Source organism: Cornus florida, unplaced genomic scaffold (assembly GCF_030987335.1).
Source record: "Cornus florida cultivar Cherokee Brave unplaced genomic scaffold, ASM3098733v1 CherokeeBrave_3.0.0_Hap2_Chr11, whole genome shotgun sequence".
Taxonomy (NCBI): Eukaryota; Viridiplantae; Streptophyta; class Magnoliopsida; order Cornales; family Cornaceae; genus Cornus; species Cornus florida.
This window is the reverse complement of record NW_026775581.1, coordinates 63,221,655-63,241,171: the sequence shown is the minus strand read 5'-3', so window position 1 is coordinate 63,241,171 and position 19,517 is coordinate 63,221,655. Positions and strand designations below refer to the sequence as shown.

The 19,517-nt window shown below is 38.0% G+C and overlaps 1 protein-coding gene across 2 annotated transcripts; it reads left to right on the top strand.

Annotated features, from left to right (window-relative positions):
- Window positions 1-792: 792 nt before the first annotated feature.
- Window positions 793-19,031, top strand: LOC132284298 (probable UDP-N-acetylglucosamine--peptide N-acetylglucosaminyltransferase SPINDLY). Of its 2 annotated transcripts, XM_059786391.1 has the most exons (13): window positions 793-1,110; window positions 2,345-2,418; window positions 2,500-2,564; window positions 5,157-5,249; window positions 5,329-5,430; window positions 5,611-5,787; window positions 5,872-5,960; window positions 11,000-11,121; window positions 11,291-11,472; window positions 11,752-12,036; window positions 14,461-14,608; window positions 14,697-15,087; window positions 18,267-19,031. In XM_059786391.1, exons 1-12 carry the CDS (start codon window positions 830-832, stop codon window positions 15,044-15,046), a joined length of 1,968 nt encoding a protein of 655 aa, XP_059642374.1. In that variant the 5' UTR covers window positions 793-829; the 3' UTR covers window positions 15,047-15,087; window positions 18,267-19,031. The 2 variants fall into 2 exon arrangements, with proteins under 2 accessions (XP_059642374.1, XP_059642373.1); XM_059786390.1 differs by having other exon boundaries at window positions 2,345-2,564.
- The last annotated feature ends 486 nt before the right edge of the window (window positions 19,032-19,517 follow it).

The following is a 19,517-nucleotide window of genomic DNA, read 5'->3' as shown; positions in this document are numbered from 1 at the left end:
AAACCGTGCCGGTGGCAAAAATCCCAATGATGGCTTCCAACACTTTGCCACCTCCTACCATCGTCATCTTCTTCTTTAATAATTCCACCGAAGCTTAATTTCAGCTTCAACACAATTGGCTCATTTCAAAAGAAGAACCAAGAAGCGGACACGATCAAGAAATTAATTATCGATATTGACGTATGGGTTGTTAGTGATTTTGTTTACCTGATGGTGTGAATTGTAACAAAATAATAGTTCATGAGTTTTTTTGTAATTCAGGGGGATTTCAAGGAGGTTTTTTTGCATTTAACCTTACTTTTTTTTTTTTATATATTTATTTAATTTAATAAAAAAATTTGTCAAATCAAAAGACCTCTATCACACTTTCTTTTCTTTTTTTTTTTTTTTTTTTTTTTTTTTTTTTTTTTTTTTTTCTTTTATTAGAAATTTAATCAAACCTAAAAAAAATAAACTTAATCAAATCAAATGTCATCAATAAAAAAAAAAAGAAAAAGATTTTGCACAAATTAATAATATATGAAATTATTATGAAAATTAATAATTTATATTTTAATTATATTTTATGATATTCTTGTCATTTCATATCAAAATATAAAATTATTGAAGTTTTGTAACATAAAGAAATAACAACTCAACGGAGTGATTTTTTAATTTCATTAGTGACACTAGGAGAGGTTAAAATAATAATTTCAGGATAAATTAAAATAATAAAGGGTACCCAAATCTCACAGGAAATTAGTGTAATTTACCAAAATTTAAATAGCGACACAACACTCGCTAGGTTTTTATGATTTTATCGACTTCTACTACTTTCCAACACTTCGCCATGTACGACCCAGAAGTACGAACATTCACCGGAAACAGCTCAGAAGTACGAACAGTGAAACAAAACAATACTATGTCGGAACGCCACTCGCAAGCTACGTTGCGTCATCACGCCGTCCCTGTAAAATCCGAACTGGAGCACTCCATCAACGAGAGCTCCAAGAGGCCACACTCACAGCCTCCCAGACCCAGCAGAGTCGTCGTCTTGGCTGACCTCAACGTTGACCCTCCTGAATCCGACGTCCATGGTTCCGTCCCCGTCTCCGACCCCGATCTCACCAGGTCCTCACCCTCTTCCTCCTCTTATCCAATCTTTCTTTCCCCATTTGTATTCTTTGCCATTTTGTTATGTTGTTTTTGTTATTTTAGGGTTCGAAATGGTACCCAATTTGTCCCATTACCCTCCGTTTGGTTGCTGAGAAAATGGAAATTAAATATTGATTATTTTGGTTGTCCGTTGTATGATTTCTCAGGGAAAAAAAGTGTTCAGTTGACTATTTTTTTTTCCCAGTTCTCTAAGAGAGTACAATTCCTATATTTTCTCAGCCAACAACAATAGAGAATTTTTGGATTGCATTTAATTAAAAGGTACTAGTCACTAGTCAGAGTGCTAAATTATAGATGGTTAGCGTTCATCTCAAATTTTCATTGAATATTATTGTTATGCCTCTGAAGTACTAACAGAGTGTGTGTATATATATCTATAATTTACATATATACAAAGTTTTAAAATGTATATCTATGCCCCAAAAGAGGGACTAAAATCCTCCCCTGCGCAACAGTAAACCGGTCCCCTCAAGTTAGTGATGCACCTTAGGAAAATGTTGTGATGTTAGGCTTGCATCCCAACACTTTCCTAACATGTATTACTAACTGGAGGGGACTGGTTTACTGTGCGCAGGAGAGGATTTTGATCCCCAAAAGAGACCGTAACAACTCACACATAGTTCAATCATACCTTTTTTTTTTTTTTTTAAAAAAAAAAAAAAATGCAAATTGATTGACATGATCCTTATGGCAGAGATCCTATTGTTAAATTATCTTGGGTGTTTGGTATCCAGGATTCACAGGCTTCTGTCTTACCACTAGATGACTGTGTGTTATATATCCATAGCATGGGTGTTTGGTATCCAGGATTCACAGGCTTCTGTCTTACCACTAGATGACCGCGTGTTATATATCCATAGCATGTCTCGATTCTTAAATTAGTATAGTTGCGCACACACTTCCACAAACATAATTAGAGGGGAAAAAGTTTATCAGTAACTTACCAATGTAATAACTAAAACCAGTTCATCTTACGTCTATTGCCATAGTTTATTGTTAACTTTTAAAGGAAAAATTAAAACCAGTTCACATGAATTCTGTTACCATAGTTTATTGTTAACTCTTAGAGTAGAAATTAAAACCAGTTCACATGAAGTCTGTTTCTTGAGGTTTTACCACTTTTATCTTGTGTCAGTCACCTTAATGTTTTATTGTGACAAGTTGAACCAAAGATTGATATGTTATGTAGGTTGACTAACGATGAAAGTAGTCAAGATAAGAGCAGCTTAATGAGCAAAGACACTGATACTGCCGAAGGAGAAGGTAAACAATTAAAAAAATTGGGGAAATGCCGTTCAAGAATTAGTAAGGTAGAGTACCCTGTTGATTGTGGAGGTGATGCAGATGGCGATCAGCATGGTCAAGGGATCCCCTCATCTCGCGAGGAAAAAGTTAGCAGCCTCAAGACTGTGAGTTTCCTTGTTGCTAGTTTGGGTATTTTACATACATGGTTACATTCTCACAGACACTGACACATATATGTTCGTGCTTTACCTTTGCAATCTTGAATTTTGACCCTTGAGAGAGTTTTGACCTGTTTATTAAATATGGATATGTTGACTGTTGACATAGTTTATTACCTATCTTATTAGATTATTACCACAGGAATTTTCTTAGAGAGGTCTTCTTTTAGAAAAAAAATTCTTGTAAGTCATTTGTTTCCTTACCTGAAGTTATGATATTGATAGGAATTGCAAAGACACACTTATTCATGCTTGTGTGTCATATTTTGTCCCCAAAATTGTATATCATTAAATGAGAATCTTTTAGAATAAGCATGTATATGTGCACGAACTTGCTTGCAGAAGTGAAAGTTGATTGGCACATTTAATATACTATTAATTATTACTGTTTCTTTTTCCTTTTTATTTGATAAGTGCTACTTTCCCTTCCTTCCAATTTCAGCTTTGAATTTTCTGGATTTTTTTAGGCAAGGATAACTTCATTAAGTTTTAGAAAGATAAAATAGGATGCCTGAACACCGCTAGACACAATATGACTAAAAAAAAAAAAAAAAAAAAAAAACATCACAAGGCTTATACAAAAACAATATACACAATCCTCATACAGACCCTCAGTTACAATAACAGACCAGTCTACCAGCTAATAAATTTTAATCAACCCTAAATTCATTTCCAGAGTGCAAGAGAAACCCCAATTTTTACAGTTTCAGGCAGAACATGGGTCTTGAACATTATTAGTTCAGCTAACTTCCCTCTCACATTATTACTTGTTAAATCAATCAAATTGCATTTATGTGGTTGTTGATACACATTGTTAAACACAATGATACATTTCCAGCAAAATATAGTAACCCAGGGCCGGAGTGGCTGCTTCCCTGACTTTTTGTTTTGAAAATCTTCAGCTTAGTGCTAGCTCCCACACTACGCATGAAATCAAACCAAAATTATTCTTTCCAGAACCCGGTACTAGAAAGCTTGTGTAAAATTACAACCACATAAATAATTGGTGGGATCCTACTTCTTGCCTAAAAAACACAGACATCACTCCTTATGATTCCTTTGGCTAACATTCTATCCGCTGTGGAATGTATTTTGTTATGGAAAAGCCAAAAGATGAAACTTGTATAATGATAGATTTTACTGAATCACAACAGGAAATGATCCTATGGCATAGCAGGCAGAGGAGTACACCAAGCACTGCAATGACCTCCAATTGGGAATCACCTTTTCTGAAAGAATGTAAAAAGAAAAAAAAAAAAAAAAAATGGACCTAAAAAATTGTATCTTTCTCAGAGCCAGGAATATCAGAATTAGGAATATCTCCAAATCTAATAATGCTGCAGAAATTTCAGACAAGACTGCTGCACTGATTAGGTGAACAGTACTACTCATAATTGCATACCCCCTATGGCCCCTACCCCACAGGGCCACATCAAATACAATTTGCTTTATCACTTCTCGGGAGTTCTCAAAGAGCATGCACAATGTTTCAAATTGGAATTTCCCAGAATCTTTGATCTTTTACCCAATGTGTTAAAACCCGGTCAGCCCATGGAGCCCTTCTAGAAAGTTATGGCCTGAATATGTTGCATCATTGAATCTTTGTTCCAGTCCAACATCTGAGTTAATTCCAGACAATTCCACCCACCAAGTGGGGGGTTGGTGATATGGAGTGAAGCTCAGGTCACTGTTGCTTTGGTTGTCTTCAAAACAACCCTGGAGAAAGAATGACAGATTTTTTCAATATTGTTCAAAACCTTCTTTGGAGCATTAAAACAGTACACCAATGTGATGGAATACTAAATAAGACGGACCTTATGAGCAGAAGTCTCCTGGCAAAATATAGAGATTCAATGATCCATGGCCGAATAGCTATAATAAGTCCACAAGAGCAATGCAACCATTTTTACCGGGTTTTTAGTGATTAAAGGGACACACTCAAGTACTTAATAGGTAACTGTCCTTCTTTGAGTTCCAGCAGAACAAGAATTTTTCCCTTTGTTTCCAGCACCACGGCAGCAAAGAAAAAGGGAACACTTATCATTTTTCTTTTGAAGGCATGTATTATTCTCAAGTTCAGTTAAAATTCCGTGCATCATACTAACAAACACCAAATCTCCATATCAAAAGATGAAAAAAATCATCTTCAAAGTAGATGGGGCCTATCAAACATCTGAAGTGATATTTGTTCTCTTGATTTGTCTAAATCAAAAGCAGTCATGCTAATTTTTTGTAATATCACTAACAAATAGGAGAACATAGGATTCTCTTGATGCGGTTCCCTTGTCCCTTTGAAATAATCAGTAAGTCAACCATTTAGTGCCACAAAATTTAGGAGAAGTTAGCGGTATGAACCCAAGCACCATAAGGAGACGAAAGGCCACAAGTTTAGTAATTTGAAAAGTGCTGTGCCTTTTTTCTTTTTTCTCTTTTAGAAAAAGAAAAAAAAACTGTAATAGAATTGTATGTTTGTATCACACATTGCTAAGCCAGCTTCTGTATAATATATGGCATAACCAGCTCTGTGCATGCTCTCAGGGTTTGGTACATGTTGCAAGGAAGATGCCCAAAAATGCTCACGCTCATTTTATACTTGGGTTAATGTATCAAAGGATGGGTCAACCACAAAAGGTAGCTATTCAACCTTGCTTTGCTCCTTCTGCTATTATGCATGCTTCGATTTCACTCCTCTCCTGGGTATATATGTTAGGCAGTTTCAGCATATGAGAAGGCAGCAGAGATCTTACTTCGCTGCGAAGAAGAGATAGATAGGCCAGAGTTGCTTTCATTGGTCCAGATTCACCATGCACAGGTGATCTATTTTTTTCTTTTTCCCTTTTTTTCTTTTTAAATATATATATATATATATATATATATATATATATATATAGTTATGCATTTTACGGAAGTAGTTTTCTTCTTTTATTCAATGCAATGGAGTGAATGATCGTAATGGTGGCCAATCTGATTAGATGTTTTTACCACCTCTTAGTGCCTTCTGCTTGGAAGCTTAGGAGACTATAGTTCAGAGTCTTCAGACAAAGAGTTTGAACGTAAAGATCTTGAGGAAATTATTTTTAAGTTGAAGGAGTCAGTGAAGTCAGATATTAGACAGGCATCTGTTTGGAACATTCTAGGCATGACACTTCTTAAAGCTGGTCGTTTGCAGGTAAAATCACCTTATTCTCTGTTTGTTAACAAGTGAATTTTTATTTCTTTCATGATCTAATATCGCCTATGTGATCTTATCTAGAATGCTATATCGGTTTTGTCGTCTTTATTGACTATGGTCCCTGACAACTTGGATTGCATTGGAAGCCTTGGGGTTGCTTACCTTCAAAGGTAAGAAGGTGTCATGTTATGCCTTTTATGCCATGTAGTCATCCGCTTTTAGGTGCTGTCTTTTGATGTCATTGTAGCTACCAACAAGTGTGGAGAGAGAGAAGTAATAAATGCAACATAGAAGCAGGAAGCAAAGATTCATCTAGAATTTTTGGAAATAATAACATTATATACATATAGAAGTGATTATAAAATTGGTAACAAAATGAAAGCTGAAGTTGTAAAATAGAAATATTCTATAAGGGGTTTCAAGAAACACTTGGCTGGTTTTGATGTTTAGTTCTGTCTGTATTGATGCTCAACATATGACGAACTAATGGGAAGTGAAATACACCAATTTTAGTTACCTCTTAAATATATTGCTTAAGGTAAAGCATTTGCTAGTAGGGTGATGGGTAAAAGGATCATAACAAACATTAGTTGTTTAGCTAGACTAGCATCTGCTGCCACCTCCTAAGGTGCAGGGTTTGAGTTGCAGACTTGCAGATGGAACCTGGGGTGTTTGTTGTACTTATTTAAAACAACAATGAAAGCAATATTACGTAAGATTATGCACGTCCTCTGTTATAGAGGGAAAATCACAACCAAGAACTTAAGGTTATTCAGTATATGTCTACATTTGTAGGCCATCAAAGAAGAGTTAAACTCAATATTGGAACTTGGAGATCACATCTTTCATGGATTTAACCATTGATGAGATAACCCTGTGAGAGCCACCAATTTTCTCTCACAACTCAATCAAAATCTCAAACCCATTATTATATAATTGTACCATGAGCTGTTGCTTTCCAGCATTCTGCCTTCACTTTTATGACAGCATCCGAACCATAGGGCATCGGGAAAATTGATAAAAAGTAGGTAGGAAGATTCAAAAGAGTGCTTTTCATAAGAGTAAGCCTCCCCCCTTTTGACAAGTACTGTTTCTTCCACCCCACATGCCTCCCCTCAAATCTATCTACAACTGGGTCCAATACTGAAATCCTCCTTGATGAAGAACCCAAGGGGAGTCCCAAATATGAGATCGGGAAAGAACTAACACCGCATCCCAGAATATCAGCCAACTCATTAATCTCCTCCACCCCCCAACAGCAACCAACTCGCTCTTCCCAATATTGATCTTCCATCCGGAAACAACTTGAAAACAAGCCAACACACATCTCAAGTGTCTCAGCTCATCACAAAAAAACAATTGTGTCATCCGCGAACAAGAAGTGAGAGATTGTCAACTGATTGGGGGCCCTACCCACTGAGAATCCTTGGATAAAACCAAGCTCTTCCGCCCTCCCCATCAATCTACTAAAAGCCTCCATAACAATGATGAACAGAAAGGGAGAAAGCAAATCTCCCTGGCCTAATCCACGAGAGCTAGTGAAAAACCGTGCTAGTGATCCATTCATTGACAGAAAAGCAAGCAGACGATCTGCAGTGAAATAGCCATGTCTGCCATCTGTGACCAAATCCCATCCTCTGCAACATATACATCAAAAAATTTCAGCAAACATGGTCATAGGCCTTCTCGACATCCAACTTGCATACAACCCCCGGAACGCCGTTTCTGGCCCTAGCGTTAATGCATTCGCTAGCAATCAAAACTGAATCCAGAATCTGTCTCCCCCCAACGAACGCATTTTGTGACTCTGAGAGCACCCCATTCAAGACTCTCCTCAACTGTGCTAAGAGTTAATGGGATTAATTTATAGTCAAGTGGTGGAGGGGGAAGGAAGGGATGGGATGGTATGGATGGGGGGATCTGGAGGGGTGTTTGAGGTGAGGTTGTTTTACCAAAGCCTTACGGATTCGATAAGCAATGTTTTCCCTTGGAAGGCTGTGCGGAGGACTTCAGCTCCACTGAAGGTGGCTTTTTTCACCTGGACAGTGGTGCTTGGCAGCATTCTTACTCTCGATAATCTTAGAAGAAGACGCCAAATAATAGTGAATTGGTGTTGCATGTGTAAGAAGACGGGTGAATCGGTTAACCATCTTCTATTGCACTGCAAAGTGGCAGCGGATGTTTGGAGTATGGTCCTGAATGTTTTTGGGGTTGAGTGGGTGCTGTCAAGAACCACGATGGATATGTTAGAGGCTTGGAGAGGGAGACAGTGGGCAGGCGGGTTAGAAAAGCGTGGAGGGTAGCCCCTCTTTGTGTATGGCGGGAGTTGTGGCACGAGCAAAACAGGAGATCTTTCGATGGAAAGGAGTCGCCGGTGTGGGTTATTAAGTCGAATATTTTGCATTCTCTTTATTTTTGGGTTATTGGGAAAAATTGTTCATCTTTGGACAGTTTTTTGGATTTTGTTGACAACTTATCGTTGTAGTGGCGCTTTTTGCGTTTTTTGTTTGCCTTGTTAAGGGTTTGCTACCCTTTGAGCGCCTTTGTTAATATACATTTACTTATAAAAAAATATAAAAAAAACTGTGCTTAGACTTTTGCAAAAATTTTGTAGACTGCACCCACTAAACTGATTGGTCTGAAATCCTTGGCCTCCAAAGCACCTCCTTTTTTAGGAATAAGGGTAATAAATGATGTGTTGAGTCTCTTCTCAAACGACCCATTAGAATAGAAAAATCCAATGGCTGCCATCACTTCCTTCTTCACCACCTCCCAATTATGGTAAAGGAAATCAAGAGCGAAGCCATCTGGTCCTGGCGCTTTATTCCCATCACAGCTCCTCAAGGCCTCCAACACCTCCTCCTCCCCAAACGGCCTCTCAAGCAAATCTCTGTCTCCACCTGAAATTTCCGCAAATCCTAGCCCATCCATCGAAGGTCTCCAAGAAGTGGTCTTTGTGAAGAGCTGGTCATAAAATGACACAAACCCATTCCAGATTTCCTCTTCCCTGGTAACCATATTGCCATAAAAACGAATTCTCCCAATGTGATTGCCTCTTTTGTGAGCATTAGCCAAGCGATGAAAAAACTTCGTATTCCGATCCCCATCTTTAAGCCAAAGAGCCCTAGACTTTTGTCTCCAAGAAACTTCCCCCATCGCCACAATTTCTTCAAATTCGGTCATACACTCTTCCCTCCTACATACCACCCTTTCAGTGAGTCCCAGCTCTCCCTCCTGTCCAACTCTGAAATCTCAAGGAGTCGTCTGTTCTTTCGCCATTCAAGATTTCCAAACACATCCCTATTCTAGATCTTTGATATCTTCCTTCAAGAGCTTAATTTTTGTTGCAAGTTGGAAACTCGGGCTGCTCTAACCTCATACCCAGTCCGCCAAGCCCGTACCCTATCTTTAAAATCCTCAACTCTATGCCACACATTTTCAAACCGAAACGGGGTTCTCCCACTCCTCACTCCTCCACAATCAAGCATAATAGGGATATGATTTGAGACCGCAGGAGCCAACGCCACTTGTGACACATCAGGGAACTTCTCCTCCAAATCCCCAGAGATCATAAATCTGTCCAACCTTGATAACGTAGGGGACTCCCGTCCCCTAGACCAAGTGAACTGTCCTCCCTCCATTGGAAGGTCGAGAAGAAGACGAGAGTCAATGAATTCTGTAAATTCTGTCATTGCTGGGTCTAGTTGCCCCCGGTAGATCTCTAACTAGGCATCCGGACAACATTAAAATCCCCCACCCCCCACTAGGAATATATATTTTTTGGGCTGGGCTAAAATTAGGTATGGTAAATTTTTCTTTTTTTTTGTTGGGGTGGGCTTGAGTGGCTCAAGCCCACCCCTGGATCTGCCAGTGTTCTAACCGCTCCCAGCTCCACCCACAACTCTCTCCTCTCCACATCCCCTCTTGACCCATACACTCTGGAAAACATCCATTGTGAGCCATCTTCCTCCAGCGTGAACAAAAGGGAAACGGAGACCCTCCCTTTCCACACATCAACCTTAGACACCCACCTTTTGTCCCATAGATTCACAATGCCCCCCGCTGTCCCCTCCGTATCATTCACCTCCCAATCCACAAAACTACCACCCCACAAACTTTTCATAACTCTAGCGATAGAGTTGGCTAATTTAGATTCTTGCAAATACACCATATTCACGCCCCATTTTCAAATTAAAGCCTTCACCACCTCCCTTTTGTTCGGGTCGTTGAGGCCCAGAACATTCCAAGACACTACTTTGAGCTTCATAGACACAATTTATCCCCCCTCCCCCCTCCTGCCCCCATTTCCCTTCTCACTGCCTTCTCCAATCCTCCCTTCATAATTCACATTAGGGCATTGAAAAATCAAATGAGATTTTCTCTTGGCTTGCCATTTCTTTTTTTGGCGTGTTATTGAGGTCAAGGGTGGAGGCAGGTTAAGGAAGCTCTTTACATATGACATCTTCAGGATCCCTTAAGGATAAGGAGACACTGGTCAAATCACACATGATTAACTGGATTATGGAAATCCTTTCCTAAGTGGCTCTGCAATAGCAAAAAGTATTTGAAGATAATAACTTTCTGTATTTTATGTGAAGGTAAGCTCACAAAGTATGGTGCAGTTCCTTAAGGGAGAGTAATAGGGAATTTCAGCATATGGTTCAGTAGATTTTGGGGGGGATTGGCTTTTTAAAATTGGAATATCACATCTCCAGCAGAAGTGTTTTTTCACCACATCCTTTTATTTATCATCATCACATGCAAATTGATGTTTCATGAGTAGCTTTAGTTATTTTTTTCCTGCATATTCTTTTAGTTGTATATTTAATTGGAATTCCAATTTCATTTGGGGGATCATAACTCATAACTAGATTTAAAAAAAAAAAAAAAAAAAAGTTTTAATAAAACATTGATCCACCAATATCTTTTGCCTTTTGATGTATCATGTATGCATTAGATGTTATTCATCTAGGTACAATTTAGAGAATTTATTTCCTTCTTGATGATATTTCAGCAGTCTTGTACTACAAATTTATTCATTAATTTTGTTTTTCAAGATATTTTATTTTTGTTAAAATTTCGTATTGCCCCTGGGAGGAATTTAAATTGATTTCCTTAGGTGTTTTCTTGTAGAAAAGGTTCTTTTACGGCCTTTGCTATTGATATTACTCTGCTATTTGGTACTATTACTAACAAATTTATTGTCCAGTGGGAATTTGGAGCTTTCTGCAAAATGTTTCCAGGATCTGCTTTTAAAAGATCAAAACCATCCTGCCTCTTTGATCAACTATGCTGCCCTTCTTTTGTGTAAATATGGTTCAGTTGTTGCAGGTATGATTTTGATTATTCTGACTCCATGTGTCGTGACCTAATTTTATTGACTTGCTAATGGAGCTTGATCTAGAGACTGTATCTTCGTGGAATGCAATTTTGTCTTTTGATTGATTTGAGATGTTTAAAGAAATATTGATCGGTCTGGCTACTTCTATTAAATTCTTAGGTGCTGGGGCAAATTCTGGTGAAGGGGCTTTTGCGGATCAGGTTACAGCCACCAATGCTGCAAAGGAGTGTTTGTTAGCGGCAGTCAAAGCAGATCCAAAAGCAGCACATTTATGGGCAAATCTTGCTAATGCATATTATATTATTGGTGATCATAGAAGTTCTGGCAAGTGCTTGGAGAAGGTGCTTGTGGCTTATTTTTAAAATCTTGTGTAACTTACTTTCTAAGATTATTCATTGGATTTCTTGTCATTTTTTTATGGAAAAGTTTTCTTCTTGGGTTTGCCAGCAAACTAAATTCCTAATCAAATATTAGTTTCTTTGCGTCAATGTGTATGTATTCTATTATAAGGGCAGTCAGAAATTTTTTTAGTGGCATTTGTCTGTTTGCATGTGAATTATATTTCTCATTCCTTCTAACATGTGCTCTAACAAGCTTAAATAGTTCTCTTTCATGAACAGGCAGCAAAACTCGAGCCCAATTGCTTGGCTACGCGATATGCTGTTGCAGTCCACCGAATTAGGGATGCTGAAAGATCTCAAAATCCTTGTGAACAGCTTTCCTGGGCTGGAAATGAAATGGCTTCAATACTAAGGGAAGGAGATTCTCTTCTAATCGAGCCTCCAGTAGCATGTGCAGGTCTTGCCTTGGTTCATAAGGCCCAACATGAGATTGCAGCAGGGTTTGAAATTGAACAGAATGAACTGATGGAGGTTGAAGAGCGTGCCATCTTCAGTTTGAAGCAGGTAGTCCTTTTGTTTCTGTTTTTTCTTAGAATTTGATGTAAAGTTTTTCATCAGAACTACTTGAGCTTTAGTTTGAGAATCTTGCATGAAAGCTTGGTAGCATATTGAAATAATCTTGAAGCTAAAATTCCATCTTTGTAGTTCTTTATGACTGTTTTGATGCAGTTGCTCTAGTCTTTTAGGTTAATCTATGATATAGGGAAAAACTAGCACATGGGTGCTCTCTTTTAATATTCACAGGCTAATATTTTAGGTTGAATTTATCTGATATAGGGAAAAGCTAATACACGGATGCTCTCTTTTAGTATCTCCAATTTGAAGTCTAAAATGTACTTTTGTGTGGCTACATGTGCTATTCAAATTGGAGGCGGCTCGCTGGGTCCATGTAGAGTCGGTAAAACTTTGACCCAAGCTTTTTGAGTGCATGTAAGATAGTTGTACGACTGATATATGGATTAAAAGGTTAGCTTGTTGATAGTGTGATAGATTCCCTAATGGTCGTACTTCAATCTGGCTGCTTGTGCTATTCAAATTGGAGGCATCTAGCTGGGTCCATGTGGAGCAAATAAAACTTTCATTTAAGCATGTCTTTTTTTGTTTGGTACCTAAATCACGTGCGCCCCCACACACCCACCCACCCACCCACCCACTTGTCCTGTTGGGGACTTGAACCCTTAATCGTCTATTTGGAAGGAGATACCACTTGCGCTAAAATCCTGGTGGTTCATGTTTCTATTTCACATAGCAATTGAAGTTAAAATTTTCCAAACTTGGTCCTCCTATGGGTCTCAGTATGCAGTTGAGTGCTTGTAAGAAAGTTGTACTGGTATATGGATTAAGGGGAGAGCTTGTTGATTGTGTAAGAAATGCCCTCATGGTAGTCGCCTTCCGCTATTATAAATACAATTTTGTCATGAAACCAAGAATTCTACTACTGTAGCCGACCCTGCTCTTGCACCCTTCCTCTTTGCCCCAGCCCGTACTCTGCTCTTGCAGCGCCGAGCTATCCTAGCTTATTTTTCTGTCCTCCATTCTGTTTGTTGGTGTGGCCAAAAAGTAGACTGCTGCCTACCCTCCAAAAAAAAAAAAAGAAAAGAAAATACACACCCACCCACCAACACACTGCCATCCACACCAAAAAAAAAAAAAAAAAAATTAATAAAATAAAAAATAAAAAAAGACGAGGAGGAGGAGGAGATGGTCTTTGCCACTTAAGTTGCTTGGCTCATTAGCTGTGAGTTCTTTTAGTTTTCCTTTTTTGATGGCATATTTAGGAGGAGGAGGTGTGTGTTTGAAGTGTCAAGACCTCCTAAATCCGAAAGCTTAGGACCTAACTTTAAATGTGTTCAAAATTTGAATACAGATACGTGGACTTGTCATGCACATATATTATAATATGCTATATAATATTATAATGTATGATGCTATTACTCTTTATAAATATACCGTATTATAGTTTAAATTAAATAGAATATGGTGAAAAAGGGGGATTTCATCTATCTCGAAATTAGAAACATTCTTTGTTATTGAATTTAAGCTTTTATTCTTCTTTTTTCATCATTACATGTAGAGTATCATAATTTCCACTTTGTTTACATCATATGTGTTTTAGACGCATCCCATAATCATACTTATACTGTGTTGTGTTGACCACGGTATGTTGAGTGGAATAGGAGAGTAATTAGCACAATTTTTACTTGAATTGATTGAGAATGACTTCCTCAGATTACTTATCAAAAGAAAAAATAGAAAAGAAAAAGAATGTAGACTTCCTCAGATTTGGAGAGGACGACATTGCAAATGACTTCCTCAAATTTGGGGGGATGATATGATTCATTTAATTTTTGTGCTTGAATTGATCAAAAATCACTTTTGATGGCAAAGCCTAATGATGTGGCTTAGTCTGAACATATCATGTATATGGGAATTTGTGGGATGTGATACTTGGATTTTGTTCTTTTTATCTATCTTCATCTCACTAATGAAAGTGTTGGGCCCTAAAAATGTAGCAAGAATAACACCTTCATGTAGCGGAAATGAGAATATTAAGATGGATGAGTGGAGTGACTAGAAGAAATAGGGTCACTAATAAAAGTGAGAGAAAAACTAGATGTAGCACCCAGGTGAGAAAATTCGAGAGAGTAGACTTAGATGTGGACATATACTTCAGAGACCTAGTGACGCGCCAGTCAAATGCGGAAGACTAATTGTAATATAAGGTAAGAGATGGAGAAGGCGGTCAAAAATGACATGGGATGAGGTTACTAAAAATGATTTAAAAAAGTTAAATATAGTAGGTGAATTGGCATGTAATAGAAAAGCTTGGAGAGAGAGAGAAATCATGTGGCCTACCCCATTCACATGGGATTTAAGGCAAGGATGATGATGATGATGATGATATCTATTTATCTTCATGTCAATCAGGCAGTAGCAAAGGACCCAGATGATGCCATACAGTGGCACCAACTTGGCCTTCACAGTCTTTGCACCCAACAATTTAAAACATCACAAAAGTACCTCAAGGTTGCAGTTGCCCGTCTTAAGGAATGCAGCTGTGCGTGGTCGAATCTTGGTATGCGTGACTCTTTCCTCTTTTGCTGCTGTGTTTTCTCTTCTTTTTTTTATAAAGATAATCTTACAGTGCAAATATGCATCGCTAGGTATCTCACTGCAATTATCAGAGGAAGAATCACAAGCTGAAGAAGTATATAAACGAGCATTGTCATTGGCGACGGTTCAACATGCACATGCAATATTTTCCAACCTTGGGAATCTCTATCGGCAACAAAAACAATTTGAGTTTGCCAAGGCAATGTTTACAAAGTCACTTGAACTGCAGCCTGGTTATGCTCCTGCATATAACAATCTAGGCCTTGTATTTGTTGCTGAGGGTCAGTGGGAGGAAGCCAAGTTCTGCTTCAGCAAAGCCCTCGAGGTGGACCCGCTGCTGGATGCTGCTAAGTCTAACATGCTGAAAGCAGCAGTCATGAGCAGACTCTGTTCAGGATAGTCCTCATGTCTCTTTCAAGATTGATATGTACTCAACTGAAGGTCAGTAGCTTTTCCAATCCTGAAATAAAGGTTATAATATAATATGAAAAAATGAAGTTTCTATCTTTATTGGTCTTTTAATGGGTTAACCAGTTTCTCAATAGAGAGAGTGCTTATTTTGCAGACACCACAATTGTGGTCCATAAGATAAACAGCATGACTAGAACGAATATGAAAATCTTACAGTTTGTAGTATTCTCACTTGTCACGTCAGAATTTCAACTCATATTATTCTGAATTATTCTGAGGGGTGATTTCAAAAATGAAAGTTTAAAATGGAACAATGCAGATTAAAATATGGGCTTAATTAGACAAAAAGTTGTATAAATAGGGCCTTATGTAGAAATGCTTAGATTCTTTGTTGAACATTGTTCGGTCACCTTGAAATCAGATTTTTTTTAAGATCAGCATGAATTTTGAAGTATTTTTGAAAAGGCCCTTTTGATTAGTAACTATATGCAAGTCTACACTAACAAGATTGTTAGATTTGGAGGTTCAATTATGCTAGGGGAGGTGTTAGGCACCCTGGCAGCGAATGCACCCTACAAGATATCCCTTACAGAATGCACTGCTCAAAGACTAAGCCAGAGCTTTAAGAGATGAACTGAGAAATGCATAAATGAGAGCTCCAAAAGTCCATCATTCTTGTCCAGCATCGAGGGTCACCCAGATAGAGAGTGCACTCCGCAGGATATTCCCTAAACTAGTTACTTCAGTGTAGCCTTTTACATAGTGCACTACTTGGAGACCAAATTGAAGCTTTAAGAGATAGATTGATGGGGTATAAATGAGAGCTTCAATAGTCCATCATTCTTTTCCACAGAGAGGCATCCTGAGGGAGAATCACTCTTCAGTATATCCCCTAAACCAGCACTCTAGCTTAGCCCCTTACAAATGGCACTGCTCGAAGACCAAACCGGAGCTTTAAGAGATAAAGTGGAGTATAATTGAAATGGTTAGAGAGATCACCTAGTATGAGATGAAAGACTTTTCTCTCAACTCTCTCTAGCTCACTTTCTCTTTATAGCCTTCTTTTTATAGGAAGGAGTTGGTGGATGGCATAAATTAGAGTGGAGGGTGTATTTATAGAGAGATTGGAGGGTTCCTAGAAGTTAAAATAGGGATTTTGGGTCATTTGGAGAACTGATGGCCTATTTTGTCATGTAGTGTTGAGTGGGTGACGTGACAGCTTCTGATTGACATCACCAGTGCGCCACGTGGCAGTAAGTGGCCTTGAGGGATTTGTATGCACATACAATGATCCCTTTTCTATTTTCTGGTTTAGGTTTTGCATCGCCTTGTGGTAATACGCGGCTGGGGGCAAATTTTGGAGTTTTGCCTGTTGTCACATGCCTGCCCTCGAGGGACAAATTTGTCATCAGGCTTGTATAGGCCACGTTGTTTTGGACGGTGGCATCATCAAGTTGCCAGGTGGCAAGCCCTTTTGGGTTTGTGGGTGCCGTGTCATTGGCACAACGTGGCTAAAGTTCTTTCGTCACATCATTGGATGTGGTGGCTTGGTATTTTTTATCTTGGTTTGGTGCCTGGAATCCTGGTCTGGTTGGTTGTGTTTTTTGCTTATGTATTTTAATAACACTTAAATGTCCTTGTTTTACATTATTTTTTTCCTCCATTTACTAAAGTTATTATAAACAAAATTTTCTCCATTTACTTAAGTTATTATAAACAAACAACTCTCCATTTGAATTCAATAAAATAACTAGAAATCAAATTCTAAAAGAACAAAAAGTCAATCCTCATGGTGGCTCATGGATTTGAGTCCTGCTAATTCCCTAGCATCTGCAATTTGTGAAGACATTAAGATCATGACGAAGGATTGGGATCAATGAAGCTTGAATTGGTGCCCAAGACAGTGCAACATGGTGGCTCATGGCTTGAGTAAATAGGCTGCTCAAGATCAAAAAAGAGAGGTCGTTTTGGATGTTTGGCCTCAATAGTTACTCAACTTGTTGAATTTTGATTGTAATGCTGTTTCTATGGTTTAATGTTTGATTTTGTTTTCTGAAAAAAAAAATTGTTCTAATATTTCAGCTTTCAAATGACATGGATTTTTTTCAGAAATAAATTCTTAAAATATCATTTTATCACTAAATAACACTAAATTTCTCATTGGTGGGAAAAAACAATTTCAAATATGCAGTCTTTATACTTGGCACCCTTTTGGAGGCCCAAATTTCAACAAGTATGCAACATCAGCTTTTGAATTTTCAGCTTTGATTTTTATGTTCACTTGGGCGTTCCATGGGAAACTAACTCCTACCTTCCTAAATTTTAATATGCTAAATTCAAATTTGAAGTTTATTTTTGACTCTTGAGATATCTCATATGAAAATTGTGGTCAAAGTTAGAAACTTGATGGTTGACTATTTGTCCTTAACGGGGGATTTTTTATTGAGCCCATGACCAACCTTGAATGATGAGGAGTCAGTGGTTGAAAAGTGTAATTTGGGAAGATTCTTTGGAAGATTTAGAGAATTTGAGGGGTTAAATTTTCAATGGTGTTTAGCGTCGGATTGTCAAAGTAATTTAAAATTATAGCACGGGGCAAGATAGGGTGTCTACATCACTAGTTGGTGTTAGAAGAAAATTCTGTGGGGTTCTTTATGTGCAACTTCAATTGAGGTTATATACAACTGTGGAGAGTACTGGAGTCTAAAATCCGTGACAACACAGTGACGCTGGCATGGCATATGATATGGACAGGTAATTTCAGGGTTCAACAATTATAGTTGGTTATGCAATAAGAAAGAGGACCAAAAAAAAAAAAAAAAAAACTATAGAAATCCTCCTCTATTTGAACTGTCTAGGGATACGAGTTGATTGATTTTTTGAAAGTCTTTGTAAAGACTTGACTAGTTATTGAAATACTATGTTAGTTTAATCATGTAAACTTACTTTTCTTGGCGGAAGTGCTAAAAAAGGTGGTGAGGCATATGGAAAATCCGGCTTTTATTTCACTGGTATCAATATACGGAAAAGAGAAGGATCTGGATTCTGGAAGCATAATTTGCAAAATTTCACTTGACATAATTTCTCTATCATGGCCTTGCAACTCTAATAATCAATTCTCTGTCAGGAAACAGCTTTTGAATCTCATCAGTTCTTGCGCTCCTTCCCTTATGCAGCCTCTCCTAACAATTCCTACTTTTTGTGTGCAGGATAATAGGTTACACCCAACAATACATGGCTGCAGCTATAGCTATGCCTTGCTCAATGTCTCGTCCTTAATGTTCCCTCCATAATATCAAACACCAAACAAATGGTAAATCACATCTCCTTCCCTTCCTCCTAGAACTATCCAGAAGGCTGATCTTGCAACATATTAAACCTAGTGACTTCTTTGCCCGAAATGGCCATGGCCAGTGCTATATTTTTACATTGAGTCCAAGTGAACACCCCTTGGCTGCAAAGGAAATGATAGAAACAGCGGAAGGCGATAACATTGACCTACAAGCTCGCGACTTCTGCTGCTCATTATTCCAGCCACATTACAGGCTCTCTCTAACATTCTCAAGCAGGTAATTGCCAATTTAACAGAATGCGGGGGAAGAAATTGATCGATGTAGCACCTGGGATTGGTAGACTGGTCGCATCATGCTTCTCGACGTGGCTGGTGCATCTGCAAGTGGAATTGACGTGATCAGTGATGCTTCAAGTTACAACCAGAGTCTACTTTTGTAATTTGCCTTTGCTCCAGCACTTGTATGACTTGCAACTTTTAACTGGCTGTGAGTCAAATTAGCACGATTGGGTCTGGTAAGAAGGTTCTGCTAGAATCATCCACTCTCACAAGCCAACCAATATTTTGTGGGATTGTGTATAAGCTCAGTATCATATGTATATATATATTTTTATTAGTTTTAATTCAAATAAATAATAATAATAATAATGTGAAATCGTGTGAAAATGTTTGTCGGTGGTTATCTTGTGCAATCTAAATTCATCTGATACAAGGGAAACTCCTATTTTCTTATGAAGTGTCATGCCAAGCATATTTTGGGATAACCAGGCTTGGTCATCAAATAGAATGGTTTGTTCCTTAAACATTTATATTCTTAAAAAAAAAAAAGAGAGTATTTATTTATTTATCTTGATTAGAAACTCATCCACTCATTTTGTCTCTAGGAGGAGATGAACCGTCCTTCCATTTCAATGGAGGACATGAAGTTTTATTTATTTATTTTATAATTTCATACCATTTAAGGGGTAATAAAGTCTTTTTAACGGGTTGAAGGCCATTTTGGTCCTAATACTTTTTATTATTATTATTATTTTTTATACCTTTGGCGGAACAAATGGAAAATTGGACGGAGAAACCTGATGTTGCCACGCCCCCAACGGTTCACTGGAGTATGGTAGGACTTTTTATTTAAAATTTTAAGCTACACTTCCAATAAACTTATTAAGGA

What these genes read in the sequence shown, in the direction of transcription:
- LOC132284298 (XM_059786390.1), top strand. Translation starts at nt 830, where the DNA reads ATGTACGACCCAGAAGTACGAACATTCACCGGAAACAGCTCAGAAGTA. An exon ending in GGATGGGTCAACCACAAAAG is followed by an intron (nt 5,250 to 5,328) that starts GTAGCTATTCAA and finishes TATATATGTTAG; the next exon opens with GCAGTTTCAGCATATGAGAA. An exon ending in CTGGCAAGTGCTTGGAGAAG is followed by an intron (nt 11,473 to 11,751) that starts GTGCTTGTGGCT and finishes TTTCATGAACAG; the next exon opens with GCAGCAAAACTCGAGCCCAA.